The sequence below is a fragment of the Myotis nattereri genome (assembly GCF_964212035.1).
Source record: "Myotis nattereri genome assembly, chromosome: 2".
NCBI classification, from domain to species: Eukaryota; Metazoa; Chordata; class Mammalia; order Chiroptera; family Vespertilionidae; genus Myotis; species Myotis nattereri.
Window position 1 is genome coordinate 147182057 of NC_138076.1, and position 15188 is coordinate 147197244.

The following is a 15188-nucleotide window of genomic DNA, read 5'->3' on the forward strand; positions in this document are numbered from 1 at the left end:
ACTGAGAGCCTCGTTTCCGGCCTTCCGTCGGAAGTGACGTCGTGGGCCACTTTCGGAGCCCCTTTCTCGCGAGGCGGAAGAGCTCCATTCGCGGAGGAGCAAGGGGGCGCTAGGGTAGGGAACTGTTGTGACGGTCCGGCTAGAGAGAGAGCTGGGGTGCCGGGAAGTTGGGGAGCACAGCCCGCTAGGTGTCTGAGTAGGGTAAGGCCGCACCGACCGGGTCCGTTAGGAAAGAAGGGGCCGAGGAGGAAGGTAATTGTCGGGCGGTTCCCCTGACGGAGGACTCCGGTTGTGTGGAAGGCGCTGCTCCCGGGATGGCGACCGCAGATCCTCCGGCCGCAGCGCCCAGTGGCCTGTCGCCCAAGGAAGAAGGGGAGCTAGAAGATGGGGAGATCAGCGACGACGATAACAGCCAGGTACGGAGCCGGAGCAGCAGCAGTAGCAGTGGCTGCGGGCTGTTGCCGTATCCGCGGCGGAGGCCTCCTCACCCGGCCCGGGGCGGTGGATCCGGCGGAGGCGGTGGCTCCTCGTCGTCATCGTCCTCTTCGCAGCAGCAGCTGCAGCTGAGGAATTTCTCACGCTCGCGGCACGCATCGGAGCGGGGCCACCTCCGGGGACACAGCAGCTACCGCCCCAAAGAGCCGTTCCGCTCTCACCAGCCCTCCGTGCGGATGCCTTCGAGCTCGCTGTCCGAGAGCAGCCCTCGGCCGTCCTTCTGGGAACGGAGCCACATCGCTTTGGACCGTTTCCGCTTTCGAGGCCGGCCTTATCGGGGTGGGAGTCGCTGGAGTCGGGGTCGTGGCGGGGGTGACCGAGGAGGCAAGCCGGGGGGCAGACCCCCGCTGGGTGGAGGACCGGGGTCCGGATTCAACGGCAGCCAGAGCTGGCGGGAGCCCTCTCCACCTCGCAAGAGTTGTATCCTTAACGTGGCGCTCGGCCCTGGGTGTGTCCCTAGAGTTTCCCTTTAGCGTCCTTCCTAGGTCTGCGGGATGAGTAACTTCTCCGCGCCGCCGGAGCCGCTCGTTGGTTCCTTACGGTAAGTTGTTCGTGGGCAATCCCCACGTGTCACGCTGTCGGGTTTCTCAGGATTGCTTTATTGGGTACATTGCCTTTTAACAGGACCGAGTCATTGTTTGGGGCCAAGCTAGTGGAATCTAACAGTCTAAGGTCAGGTTTGTAACCGGACCTCAGAAGCCCACGTTTTATTAGCATTTGTCTTTGCTGGTACAGAAACTTTAATACGTGAGGTTAACTTGGACTGTTAGAGGGAGAGGAAAATTATATATAGACAAACGATTTGGGGAATAGTGGTTTTTTGTTTGTTTGTTTGTTTGTTTTTTTGCGGTTAAACAAAACTTTTATTGAGGGAGAAGAGTACCAAGAGGCTGTCTTCCAGAGGTTCTTGGACCTCAGACCTCAGGACGTATTACACTTTGATAGTGTACATTGTGAAGTTTCTTTCTGCATCATCTTGTCGTTTTTGTTTGTGATTTTGTTTTTACCGTTCTTGATTTATTCCTATATATTGGTGTCTTTTAAAGTGGGGGAAAAAGGACCATATATTATCTTCACCAACTCTGTTAAGTCAGAGGATTTAAATTCATGTATCTTCTTGGAAAACTTTACCTCCTTAACTGCTCTATTTCTTACGTTTACTTTGTGGACATTTTATAATTCCTAGTGCTGACAGATTGGGTCAGAAAGAGAAGGATAAACTTAATAGCATTTTAATTTTTAACATGGGAAGCCATAGGGATGTGTGGGAGGATGGAGATGTGGAGAGGTTGAGAAGCAAAATACCTGATTTTTGTTTCCTCTAACCTTATTCTTCGTTATCTTTAACATTCCTGAGCCTACGCAGTATTTATACTGAGTAATCAGTCACCTGAAGTTTTGCTGTTTTTTGATGGGTTGGTAGAACTATGTCTTGCTTATTCCATGATAACTACATAAAAGTAGTTTACTTGGCACCTTTATTATTGGTTGCAATTTCCATGGTATAATGATTTTGTTAGTGAAGTTATATATGAAACTTACATATAATGACATTTGTTTGGAAAGCACTCAACATTTTTATATTAGAGCCATATGGTCTTTTTTAGATGTCAAGATACAAAGGGGACAAGAAATGTAGGTTAGGTAAGTAGCAGCAGCTTCTGGTGCTAATGCCTTGTAAAAACTTACATTGGCAACCAAAATTTGAGTCAGGAACATTCCAGGATTATTTCAGAGAAAATCATGTAGGTATTTAACTTTTAAAGTGACAGGATGTTTTTCAGTAAAGTTAAAATCCCTGCCTGAGATATTTATTAACCAAGGATTTGTTCATTGTCAATTCTGAATCTAAAAACAGAAAGGTATTTAAGCGCATATATATATATATATATATATATATATATATATATAATTTTTTTTTAAGAATAGAAAAAATGACACTTGTAATTTGTGTTGGAGAGATAGAGTTAAACAGTTAGTTTAATATAAGAAGTTCAAATTGAGGTACATAAAAAGGATTATGGGAACTCAAAGTTTATTCTTAAATTATTCTGTAGAAAAGGGGGTGATGAGTGCGTTTCCCTACCTTTTTCCTTTGCCTTCCTTCTGTCCACTCATTTAATATCAACTTGGCCTCTGCCATATACCTTTATTAAGTTAATGTTTTTATTAATAAACAGGCATATGAAGTTGTGGAAAAAAGTAACCAGTCTGATTTCTCTATTAACTTATTAGAAATGAGCAGTCTTGATGTTTTTTCTTTTCACAGATGCTGCATTTAAGAAAAGGATGCTTGTTTTGATCCTCTACTAATTGCTTTTCTTGTGAAGTATCATTAATACATCCTAGAGGTGGTATATTTTTAAGAATTTGTGAAGAAAAACAGTTCCCAGCCACTTTTGTATAACATGAGCAAACAAAAATTGTAATGTGAAATTTTGTTTATTCAAATTTCTTTCTTTTTAAAAAAATTATCTTTATTGTTGAAAGTATTAGATGTCCCCTTTTTCCCCCAGTCATCCTCCCTTAACCTCTCCCCCAGGCCCCCCATTTAGATGTCTTTAAGACCAAGATTGTACTGAGTTTAATTCATATTTCCATTGTGGATTATAATAATGACATTTTTATTTTACAAGTTTTGCATTCAGAAAGAATAAGTGTTTTTCTGTGGCTCATTTCCATAATCCAGAAGTGAAGCAGCATGAGTACAGGTGGTTGGTGGTGTTTTTTTTTTAAACTTCTTTCTTTGTAATGATGAAGGTATGCTAGATGCAGCTTAAAAGAAGTAGAATAAACCAAATCCTACTGCAGTACTTAACTGTCTTTTAAAAAATATTTTAAAATTGATTTTCGAGAGGGAGGGGGAGGAGGGAAAGCGAGAGAAATATCATGTGGAAGAAACATTCAGCTGCTTCCTGTACTCCCCCTACTGGGATGGAGCTGGAAACCCAGGCATGTGCCCTGACTGGGAATGGAGCCCTGCACCTCTTGGTGCATGGGATGATTGATGCCCAGTCAACTGAGCCACGCCAGCTAGGGCCAGTACTTATTTTCATTCTTTATTGATTTGAGAGATGGGGAGAGGGAGAGAGGAACATCGATGTAACCGGGAATTGAACTTGCCACCTTCCAGACTACGGGATGATGCTCCAACCAACTGAGCAACACCTGCCAGGGCATTCTCATTCATTTTTAATTTTTTTTAGTGATAGACACTTAGTCTTAGCATATGTCTCCTTTGGTTGACTACTGTTTTAAACCTTTAAATCTGATGAGAGCTAAAATATTAGGCCAGTGTCTCTCATCAGTAGACAGTCATTCTATTTTCACCTGTAGTTGTAAAGGTTGACAGGTAGTTTGTTTTTAAAATCAGGTTTCAGCTAGAAATTGCATCCTGGCCAGCTTAAAATTAAATCCTTTAAGTGTTTGCTTTTAGCTGTTCTGCATAGACAGAAGTAGATTTCAGCCCTGCTGGGTAGTTCAGGTTGTCACCAACGCCAAGGTTATGGGTTAGATCCCCAGTTAGTGCACATAAAAGAAGCAACCAATGAATGCCTACATAAGTGGAACAACAAATTAATGTTTCTCTCTCCCCACCCCCTTCCATTCTCTAAAATCAATAAAAATAAAAATTTAAAATAAGATTTCATTGAGCCTTGAGGATTAGTCAGTTAAAATCATAACTCACTTTTCCTCATTTTTTCAGTCCTTTAGTTATTTTATTTCTTATTGAGTGTATTGAATCTTCCTTCTGTAAAGGTTTCCAATGTTATGTCATTATTATTTTTTTAATTACTGGGGCTGTGCCTTTAGATAGCTCCATTGAAAAGTGAGATGTAAATGCAGTTAATTACAACATTTGTGTACAAAGAATACATAATGGTAGGGTAGCAAATAATTTTCTGGCTTCAAATAGGTGACATTTGAATTGGGGTCAATTTGAAGAACAGAAAAACCTAGACACAAAGCCATGCATAAATTGTGATGAATAGGGGAAAGGTGGATTGGAAAAGGAAGTACAGGTCAAATGAAGGCATTATATGCCATTATAAGGATTTTGGAGTCTGTTTTTGGTGAGACTAGTGCAGTGGTTCTCAACTGGTCTAGCTGCACAGCCGTGGGCAAACTACCGCCCGCGGGCCGGATCCGGCCCATTTGAAATGAATAAAACTAAAAAAAAAAAAAAGACCGTACCCTTTTATGTAATGATGTTTACTTTGAATTTATATTAGTTCACACACACACTCCATCCATGCTTTTGTTCCGGCCCTCCGGTCCAGTTTAAGAACCCATTGTGGCCCTCGAGTCAGAAAGTTTGCCCACCCCTGGCTCTAGCTGCAGTATCGGGGATGACTTGTGGAAGAACTCCAAATATTTGTTCTAGGCCAAGCTTCTCATAGTATGTAAAACTATGGGAATGCATTAGAATGCTCAAAATAAAAAGAGAGGCTATGTGTTACCATGGAGAGCACCATTACTGGAGTTAAGAAAACTTAAAGGGAAAAAAATGTAGGGAAACAAGTGGAGAAGGAAGTTATGGAAGCCAAGAGAGAAGTGGCTTAGTGTCTAATGCTACAGAGAGGTCAGGTAAAAAGTGGTGGATAAACTCGGCCAGCAGAAGCCAGATGCCATTGGGTTGGAGAGTGTATAAGATAGGTAATGAGACACTAGTGCAGTGGTTCTCAACCTTGGCTGCACATTAGAATCACCTGGGAATCTTTTTAAAATCTTGATTTCTGGGCCTCATCCTCCGGAAATTCTGTTTCTTTGTTACTAATGTTGTGGCCTCACCCCATAACAAAGAAACAATTTCCAGAGGATGAAGCCCAGAAATCAGGATTTTAAAAAAATTCCCAGGTGATTCTAATGTGCACCAAGATTGAGAACCAGTGCACTAGTGTTCTTTTAAGAAACGTGGCTCTGAAGAGATCAGAGAACAAATATTTACCCAAACTTTTGCTAGAACCATTAAGATTTTTAGTTGTAATTCTTGTTTAGTTTCTAAAATATTTGGTGTTGATTCCCATTCTTGAATTGGTCATTAGGGAAGTTTAAAATCTTTGCAAGTTGCTTGTCGTGTAAGTTATTAAACAGAAGAAACATTTGGTAACTAATGCTATATTCTAGCCAATTCAAATGATCTGTAGATGACATTGTATTAAAGTCACATTAAATACTTTTCTCTTGTTAATTTGTAGGCTGGAAAAGGGAGGTATAACAATTCTCATATGTATGAATTATTTTGAATAAAATTTATAGTTTGTAACTTTAGCCATTTCCAAGAAAGAAGTTGTACTGTGTTTATCACTATGTTAGAGAAGAAAATAACTAAAATAATTGGCTTAGGTATCCTTATGTTTAGGGGAAATGTTTAGAAGATACTTTTTGAATACTATTTAAGAGTTTTATTTTTTTTATCGTAAAACTGCCTTCATTGTCTTAGTTTATGCATGTGTTAGATGTTAGTATAGTTGATGAGCTCGAAGATTGTTATGTATTAGGTTTTTAAGCAAATGTTTCTTATTCATAAATCAGTCTTAATTGTCAGTGTTCATTTTTTATCTCTGTTTTTTAAAAATTGAGACATGAGAAGAAACTAATTAAAAAGAAGAAACTTTCCTCCTGATTATCTGAAGTGTAAATTATCCACATCTGTGACAAACCATTCAGTTTCTTCCCTCTTGCTTCAGAAAGGAATCTTAGCATCAGCTCATTATGGGCTTTCCTGATACCTACAGAAGGAAGGATGTTATAACCTAACCAGATGGAATATCTGTGGATACTACGGGTAATAATTGACACTAGTGATTTTGTAAGTGGACTATTTATATGGATATTTGTTAAATTTGAAATATGGGCACAGAATGAAGGTGGGCATTAGCAGCATATATATTAAAGTGGAATTTAGTAATTTAAAAATATCACTTCATCTTGAAAAAAGGGAGACAACTCATCTATAACTTAATGTGTTTTTGTTAAATTAACTGGAAAGTTTTTGGAAACTGGTTTCCTTAATATGCTGTTCAGCCAAAAGTTTTGGAAGATCTCCATCAAGAAAAAATTATTCATCAAAAAGTGAGAACTGTGGGGAAGAAACTTTTGAAGATTTACTTTTGAAGTACAAACAAATACAGTTGGAACTAGAATGCATCAATAAGGATGAAAAACTAGCTTTGAGTAGCAAAGAAGAGAATGTGCAGGAAGATCCAAAAACATTGAACTCTGAGGACCAAACAAGCACTGAAAATGTCAGTATTATAAAGGACTCAAGTAAAGAACTAGCTCCTGAGGAGAAAACACAGGTCAAAACTTTCCAGGCATTTGAATTAAAACCACTCAGGCAAAAATTGACTTTACCAGGAGATAAGAACCGGTTGAAAAAAGTTAAAGATGGAACAAAACAACTTTCCCTGAAATCTGACGCTACTGAATCCAGTCAAGGTAATGGAATTAAACACTTCAGTTAAGTATAAGAGTCTTGTATTTCTAAAGGGGTACCTAACTACCTATTTTGGTGGCATGCTTCATTGACATTCTAATAATTTATCTGAGTTATTTTTGCACTTTCTACATCATTATATCATCAAATGAAGGTGTTTATTTCATTCTAATTTTTAAAAAAATTATACAATTTTTAGTATAAGTAATAGTGGGCACCATTTTCCCCAAACTTAAAGGGAATGCTTTTGACATTTACCATTAAACATGTTTAAACATGTACTATCCCTTGTTGGATTTTTTTTCCTTTCCCCTATTGCTTGTTTGAGATTTTCAGCATGAAATGGATGTTGAAGCTTATCAAATCTTTTTTCTTCATTATTGAGAAGAGCATGCATGTAATATTTCTTCTTTATTAGTGTAGTGGATTATGTTCATTGATTTTGTAGTGTTAAACTACCCTTGTGTAGTTGAGATAATCCAGCTAGTTCATTGATATATCATTTTTATACATCATGGATTTGGTTTGTTAATTTTTCTTTTTATAAATGTATAATTTATACACAGTAAAATTTATCCTTTTTTACATATGTAGTTTTTTGAATTTTGACAAATGCAGACAGTTGGGTAATCACCACCACTCTCCAGTTAAGATATGGAACAGTTCCATTAACCCCTACCAATTTCTCCATGCCACTTTGTAGTCAGTCCCTCACTTCCCAAACCCTTAGCCCACCTGGTAACTGCTGATCTCTTTACTATCCTTACAGTTTTGCTTTTTCAAGAATGTCATGTAGCCCTGGTTGGGTGGCTCAGTTGGTTGGAGCATTGTCTCATATACCAAAGGTTGAGGGTTCAATTTCTGGCTAGGGTACATGCCTAGGTTGCTTCTAGCTACTTTCTCTTGGCATAGTGTATTTGAGATTCATCCATTTGGTTGTATATAATAGCAGTTTGTTATTTTTTATTGCTGAGTGTTCTTTTGTATGGCTCTGCAGTTTATCCATTTACTAGTTGAGGGACATTTGAGTTCTTGGCATTTCAGGCATTTTAAAACCTTCATAAATAAAGGTTTGCTAATGCTTTGTTTAGAGTTTTTCATCTGGGTTCAAAGCCTTTAATTTTTTACCTATCTTTTGCTTGCCAAGTTTTAGTATAAGGTTGTGATGCTCAAAATGAGTTGGGGAGTGGTTTCCTTTTTTTATTTTCTGGAATAGGTCAAGATTGGAATCATTGCTGGGATATTTGATAAATCTTGCTGGTTAAAGTGTCTGGGTCTGGATGGAGTTTTTTTTCTGGGAAGGTTTTAAACTACTGACCTATTTCTTTTTGTTCGTTTGTTTTGTTCCTTTTTTTCTTTTGTGACTCTTCTATTTCTGGTTAAGGCAGTTTACATAAACTATGTTTTTCTAGTAATGTGTCCATTTCCTGTAAGTTATAAAAGTTTATTAAAAATTATTCTTGTCCTAGCCAATTTGGCTCAATGGAGAGAATATTGGCCTGAAGACCAAAGCGTCCTGGATTCGATTCCAGTCAAGGGCACATACCTTGGTTGCAGGCTCCTCCCCAGCCCGGGTCCTGATTGGGGTGTGTACAAGAGGCAATCAATTGATGTTTTTCTCATATCGATGTTTCTCTCTGTCTTTCCCTCTCCTACTCTCCCTAAAAATCAATGGAAAAATATCCTCAGAGAAGGGTTAACAAAACAAACAGACAAACAGTTTTTCTTAAGATGCCTGGCCGGTGTGGCTTAGTGGTTGAGTGTCGACCCATGAACCAGGAGGTCACGGTTAATTTCTGGTCGGGGCACATGCCTGGGTTGCAGGCTCAATCCCCAGTGTGGGGCATGCAGGAGGCAGCCAATAAATGATTCTCATCATTGATGTTACTCTTTCTCCCGCTTTCTTTCTCTCTGAAATCAATTAAAAAATATTTTAAAAATTTGTTCTTAAGAATCCCTTACCTTATTTATTTTAATTTCTTTATTTTTTTATTTTTTTATTTTTTTATTGCTTAAAGTATTACAAAGAGTATTACATATGTCTCCTTTTTTTTTCTTCCCCGCCCTTGACAATCCCCTGGCCTCCCCTACACCCCAGTGTCATGTCCATTGGTTATGCTTATATGCATGCATACAAGTTCTTCGGCTGATCTCTTAACCATCCCCCTCCTGCCCTCCCACCCTCCCCAGCCTTCCTGCTGTAGTTTGACAGTCTGTTCGAGGCAGCTCTGCCTCTGTATCTATTATTGTTCAAAAGTTTATAATGATCACTATTATCCATGAATGAGTGAGATCATGTGGTATTTTTCCTTCATTGACTGGCTTATTTCACTTAGCATAATGCTCTCCAGTTCCATCCATGCCATTGAAAATGGTAAGAGTTCCTTCTTTTTTACAGCAGCATAGTATTCCATCGTGTAGATGTACCACAGTTTTCTAATCCATTCATCTACTGATGGGCACTTAGGCTGTTTCCAGATCTTAGCTATGGTGAATTGTGCTGCTATGAACATATGGGTGCATATATCCTTTCTGATTGGTGTTTCTGGTTTCTTGGGATATATTCCTAGAAGTGAGATCACAGGGTCAAATGGGAGTTCCATTTTTAGTTTTTTGAGGAAACTCCATACTGTCTTCCATAGTGGCTGCACCAGTCTGCATTCCCACCAGCAGTGCACAAGTGTTCCTTTTTCTCCACATCCTCTCCAGCACTTGTCGTTTGTTGATTTGTTGATGATAGCCAGTCTGACTGGTGTGAGATGGTACCTCATTGTTGTTTTGATTTGCATCTCTCGGATGATTAGTGACTTTGAGCATGTTTTCATATGTCTCTTGGCTTTCTGAATGTCCTTAAACCCAAGTTTTGAAGACGCTGAGGAAATAGCCAAATGGATATCAGGGGGAAGAGGTTTCTTGGCAAATAGAATGAATAGCTAGGGCAGTAATTTTTTTTTTTTTTTTTACTGTGGTCCTTGTACCAGCATTAACTGGGAACTTTATAGAAATGCAGATTCTCAGACCCTACTCCAGATACTGAATTGGAAACTCTGGAAGTGGGGCCCAGCAATCTATATTTAACAAGCCTTCCTGTTGATTGTAATACCTCCTAAAGTTTGAGAATCACTGAACTAGGACAACGGTTTTCAATCTTTTTCATCATATGACACATAAACTAATTACTAAAATTCTGCAGTACACCAGAAAATATATTTTTTGCTGATCTGACAAAAAAATAGGTCTAATTTTGATTAATTCATACAGAATGGCTGTTGTTGAGTTGGCTGTTATTATTTTTTTATTTAACAATCTAAAGAAGAAGAGGCCAGTGCTCCTAAGGCAGTCAGGTATCACATGTTTTAAAAATTCTCGCGGCACCCAAGCTGAAAATCGCTGAACTAGAGTAATGACCCTAAGGCAGAGGGTTGCCTGGATTATTTGGGGAATAACAGAGAGGCCTGTGCTACCAAAGAAGAGAGAGTGGCGGCGTTTGTAGCCCAGTGGTTGAACGTCTATCCATGAACTAAGAGCTCAGTAGTTTGACTTCCAGTCAGGGCACGTGCATGGTTGCAGGCTTGATCACCAATAGGGGGCGTGCAGGAGGCAGCCAATTGATGCTTCTCGCTCATTGATGTTTCTATCTCTCCATCCCTCTCCCTTCCTCTCTCTAAAAACTAATAACGTATTTTTTTTTAACGTATTTTTTTAAAAAAGAGAGTTAGGGGGATGAATAGTGGGAGAGAAGAGGTCAAAGATCGTAGGGATAGATCATGCAGAGCCATATAAGAACTTTGGTTTTTATTCTGAGTGATTCTTGAGCAAATTCTTGCCATTATTTATTTTGTACATGTTCTCAAAGGATCACTTTGACTTTTGAGGTCTATATTCAGTGATGTTTTTCTCACTAATCTTGAAATTTTGGGGTTTCTGTGATACCATACACATCTGGAATTTCTTCCTTTTTTTTTTTTTTTTACTCCCGGGGGGTATCCACCTCATGGGCAGGGGGACCCCAGGCTGGGCGGGGGTGGGGAGGGGGCGAGGGGGGGGCTTGGCGGCCTCGGCGGCCTCAGCGGCGGGCTCCCCTCGCCTCCTCCCCTTCCTGGAGGGGCGGGGGCGCCGAGGGCGGGGTGGGAGGCACCCAGCGCAGCCGCAGCCCCTGCCAGTCAGGGTCGTCCAGGCCGTGGGCTGCCAGGCCTCTCTGGAATTTCTTTTAATTTTCTGATTTTTCTTTAAAAAATTTCTTGGTAACTTAACTGTTGATGTCCTTAGTGTTCCATTTTTTCTGGGGTGTTTTCAGTTATGGTTTTAATTATCACCTATATCATGATGACTGTCTCTAGCTCAGTTTAGGATACCATGTAATAATTTTTAAAATACTGCATTCATTTTGGAAGTATTGAGAATTGAAATAATTTTATTGTAGAGACACATTTTATTGGTGGACACATGACATTGGTGACTGACTATATGCTTGGTTTTAAAAAATAACCTGCTTTTATACTCTTTGTGTAAAGTTAAATTTATAGTGTGAAATTTATGGTTTTTGCTTGTTTTTAAGGTAACGTGCTCATAAGATATCTGCTAGTGTAATGGATAGTTGCCTCTATGCTACTTTAAAGCAGGATGCCTCCACCAGTTATAGATGAGATAGATTCTCATCAACTAATAGGCTTCTCATGTAGGAGCAAAGTTTAGTGCTTTTTACACTTACTATTGAAAGTCTGTTTATGTCTTTATTTTTTTTCATTTTAGTATTCTTTGAAGTATGATCAATTTTGCTATAATGTGACATGCATTCCTATAAATCACTACTCTGCATAATTTGCAAAATAAAAGCCACAGGGTTTATGAACAAAATGGAATTAGAGAAACATTTAAAAAATGTGTCAGTGACACATGAAAAAAGATAGGAGCCTAATAAAAATTGTAGTGCAGCTGTCCATGTTAAAAGGGGTAAAAAAAAAATGCTTCAAACACTACAATAAATGTCATTTTACTTTGAAAAAGACCTAAAATGTATGTGTGGAAGTGGAAGATTTTCAGCTTATGAATTATTATTATTTTTAAAAATATATTTTATTGATTTTTTACAGAGAGGAAGGGAGAGGGATAGGGAGTTAGAAACATCGATGAGAGAGAAACATCGATCAGCTGCCTCCTGCACACCCCCTACTGGGGATGTGCCCGCAACCAAGGTACATGCCCTTGACTGGAATCCAACCTGGGACTTTTTAGTCAGCAGGCTGATGCTCTATGCACTGAGCCAAACTGGTTAGGGCAGCTTATGAATTATTATAAAGTGGAGCAAGGAAGGTTATCTGAATTTGGATAGTAAGCTCTTACATCAGATATGGATGAGTGTGGCTGATAACATACACATTGAACTGAAGTAGTTGGTAGATGCTCAAAGTTTGTGGGGTTTTTCTGTTGCTACGTGGCTTGGATCACTGGGGGGTTAGTTTTCTGCATTCTCAGTGTTTCTTGGAGACACATCACACTTAAGCAAACATGAAATTTGTGTTATGCTCAAATTATTTTCTAATATATCAGTCATGTTGCAACAAATTCACATTTTCAAAATAGGCCTTAAAGCTTATTTGGTGATTGCCTTCTACTTACTTTGTCTAGGGTACTTGTTTAGTAATTTCTCCATTTATTGAATAAGTTGTCTGTTCTTTTACCAGTACGTCTCTAGGCAATCAAGTTAGGATGTTTGGAACACTGACAGATGAGGTGGGGGGAAACTGAACTTGGACTTTAGACTTCATTTGTGTCATCTTGAGGAAAGACTCTCTTTTAGCTTCAGAAGTGTATCTCAATGCTATTGTAAATATACTGTAACTTTATTGTGTGTAACTTTATTGTTGAGCAGTTATAGGTTAGATAATACATAAACAAGATTTTGTAAATAACTTTTCCAGTAATCTGGGCCCAAGGCTAGAATTCTGGAAAAATGTTGGTTGGATTTAATTTATTGGTACTTAACCTACTTGTGCTGACGCTTTTCTAGACAGAGGACCATTTCTTTGGTGTATAAATCCAATACAGTCTCTGAATGTTGAGTTCATTTCATTTAGAGGTGTGAATTAATTATATTTTATCAATGTGTATTATCTGTTTTATAATGATGCAGCTTTGCTTGTTGTCTACTATAGTTCTCATTTATAATAATTTTTCGTTTAAAAGTATTTTTATCAAAATGGGCTTTTAATTTATAATTTAATATTTTGAACCACCAGCTTTCTAACTTTTAGAAATGAAGCCAATATGAGTTTAGTCAGATTTTCATTTTCTCTAACAACATTCTTTTGCTTGAGAGATTGAGAAAATGAAACCCTTTAAAATAATTAATATCAAACATTATATAGCGCTTATTTTAAGTTGATTATAGCTCCCTCAAAGTATGCTGTTTTATTTTAAAGGATTAGAAGATAAGGAACAAAATTTAACAAGACGGCTTAGTGCCTCAGATATTCTATCTGAAAAGGTAAGATACTACTTTGTGGAATTGGATAGCTCTAAAAGACTGACCGTTGTACTGCTTTACTCTGTTCTTTCGAAAGGGAAATTGTCTTGCTTTTTACTAATTTACTTTCATCTTTGTTATATCTTTATTTGGACATAAGCTTAAAGATAAGAAAATCTGGATAGACATCTTAGAGTATTTTTTCACTAGGTTCAATTAAATTGTGTTTAATTGAAGTGTTATTTATTTCTTTAGATGATCTCTTTGTTTTTTGAAACTTAATTTTCATCCAGATAATTTCATTTTTTAATTATGGGAGGCATTATCCTGTGTGGGAAAGCTTCGGAGTTAGACAAACCTTTACCTGGTATCCAATTCTAGCTCCTCTTAGCTGATTGGTTTTTAAAAAAATATGTATTTTTATTGATTTCAGAGGGAAGGGAGAGGGAGAAAGATTGAGACATCAATGATAAAGAGAATCATTGATCGGTTGTCTCCTGCAATGCCCCACACTGGGGATTGAGCCCTCAACCTGGGCATGTGCCCTGACTGGTAATCAAACTGTGACCTTCTGGTTCATTGGTCAACACTCAACCACAGGCACGCTGGCTGTGCAGCTGACTGATCTTGTGTAAGCCTTTGCTTGCCTCTGTTTTTCTTCTTTACAAAATGAGTTTAATGTCATCTGTTCTCTGGTTTTGTTGTGAGGTTCCATAGGATAAAATACAGAGGCATCACCACACTGTGTTTGACATTTAATAGGCAGTTAATAATCCAAGCCTTTTTTTGTTGTTGTTGAATTAGAGATCTGGAAATAGCTGCATTTAAGATTTCAGCTAGTTTTTATGAGTAAATGGTAATGATGCAAAGAGCCTAGGAGCTTTAGGAAAGAGGTGGTCCTGCATTTAAGGATGATAATATAACAGATACACACACATGCACATTCATGCATATATATGTGTATATGTTTTTTAATATCGTCCCAGCAATTTTGTAAAGTAAGTTGACTATTTTACAGATAAGGTAAAATTTATACAGGTTAAGTGACTTGCCTATAGTTACGTAGGACTTAAACGTCAGAGCAAAGAGTTGAATGAGGTTCAGTGCCCTTCTTGCTGATCAAATAGCTGCTTTAAATAGCATATAGTTGCACAGTAGACTCAGTGGTTTCTTTCTTTTAAAAAAAAATATTTTATTGATTTTTTACAGAGAGGAAGGGAGAGAGAGTTAGAAACATTGATGAGAGAGAAACATTGATCAGTTGCCTCCTGCATACCCCCTACTGGGGATGTGCCTGCAATCAAGGGTACATGCCCTTGACCAGAATCGAACCTGGGACTTTTCAGTCTGCAGGCTAACGCTCTATCCACTGAGCCAAACCGGTTAGGGCAGTGGTTTCTTTCTTTTATTCTAAAAGGATAGTTGCAAAAAGTAACTGAAGACTTTTAAGTCTCAATGGAACTGATGATAGCTTTATTTTAAACTCTCTAGATCAGCACTGTCCAAAATCTAATAGAATTTTCTATAATTATGGAAATGTTCTGTATTTGTACTCTTTAATACGGTAGGTATTAAACCACATGTGGCTGTTAAGCACTTGAAATGATTATTGTGGCTGAGGAACTGAATTTTGTATTCAGTTTTGGTTATTTAAATTTAAGTAGCCAGATGTGACTCATTGCTACTATATTGGACAACATGGCTCTAGAACTTTAGTACCAAGCAGTAGAATTTGGTATGTTTAAGTGACTATAGAGTAAAAAAGGATGATGATAATTTTAAAACTCA

General features: G+C 38.4%; 1 protein-coding gene across 1 annotated transcript in view; it reads left to right on the forward strand.

The window, feature by feature from the left end:
- Nucleotides 1–65: 65 nt before the first annotated feature.
- ZFC3H1 (zinc finger C3H1-type containing) overlaps nt 66–15188 on the forward strand; it is a 58767-nt gene continuing 43644 nt past the window's right edge. The window contains exons 1-3 of the mRNA XM_081083289.1: nt 66–915; nt 6523–6936; nt 13357–13421. Of these exons, the coding sequence (XP_080939415.1) occupies nt 315–915; nt 6523–6936; nt 13357–13421 (1080 nt within the window). The 5' untranslated portion in view covers nt 66–314. The remainder of the gene's footprint in view (nt 916–6522; nt 6937–13356; nt 13422–15188) is intronic.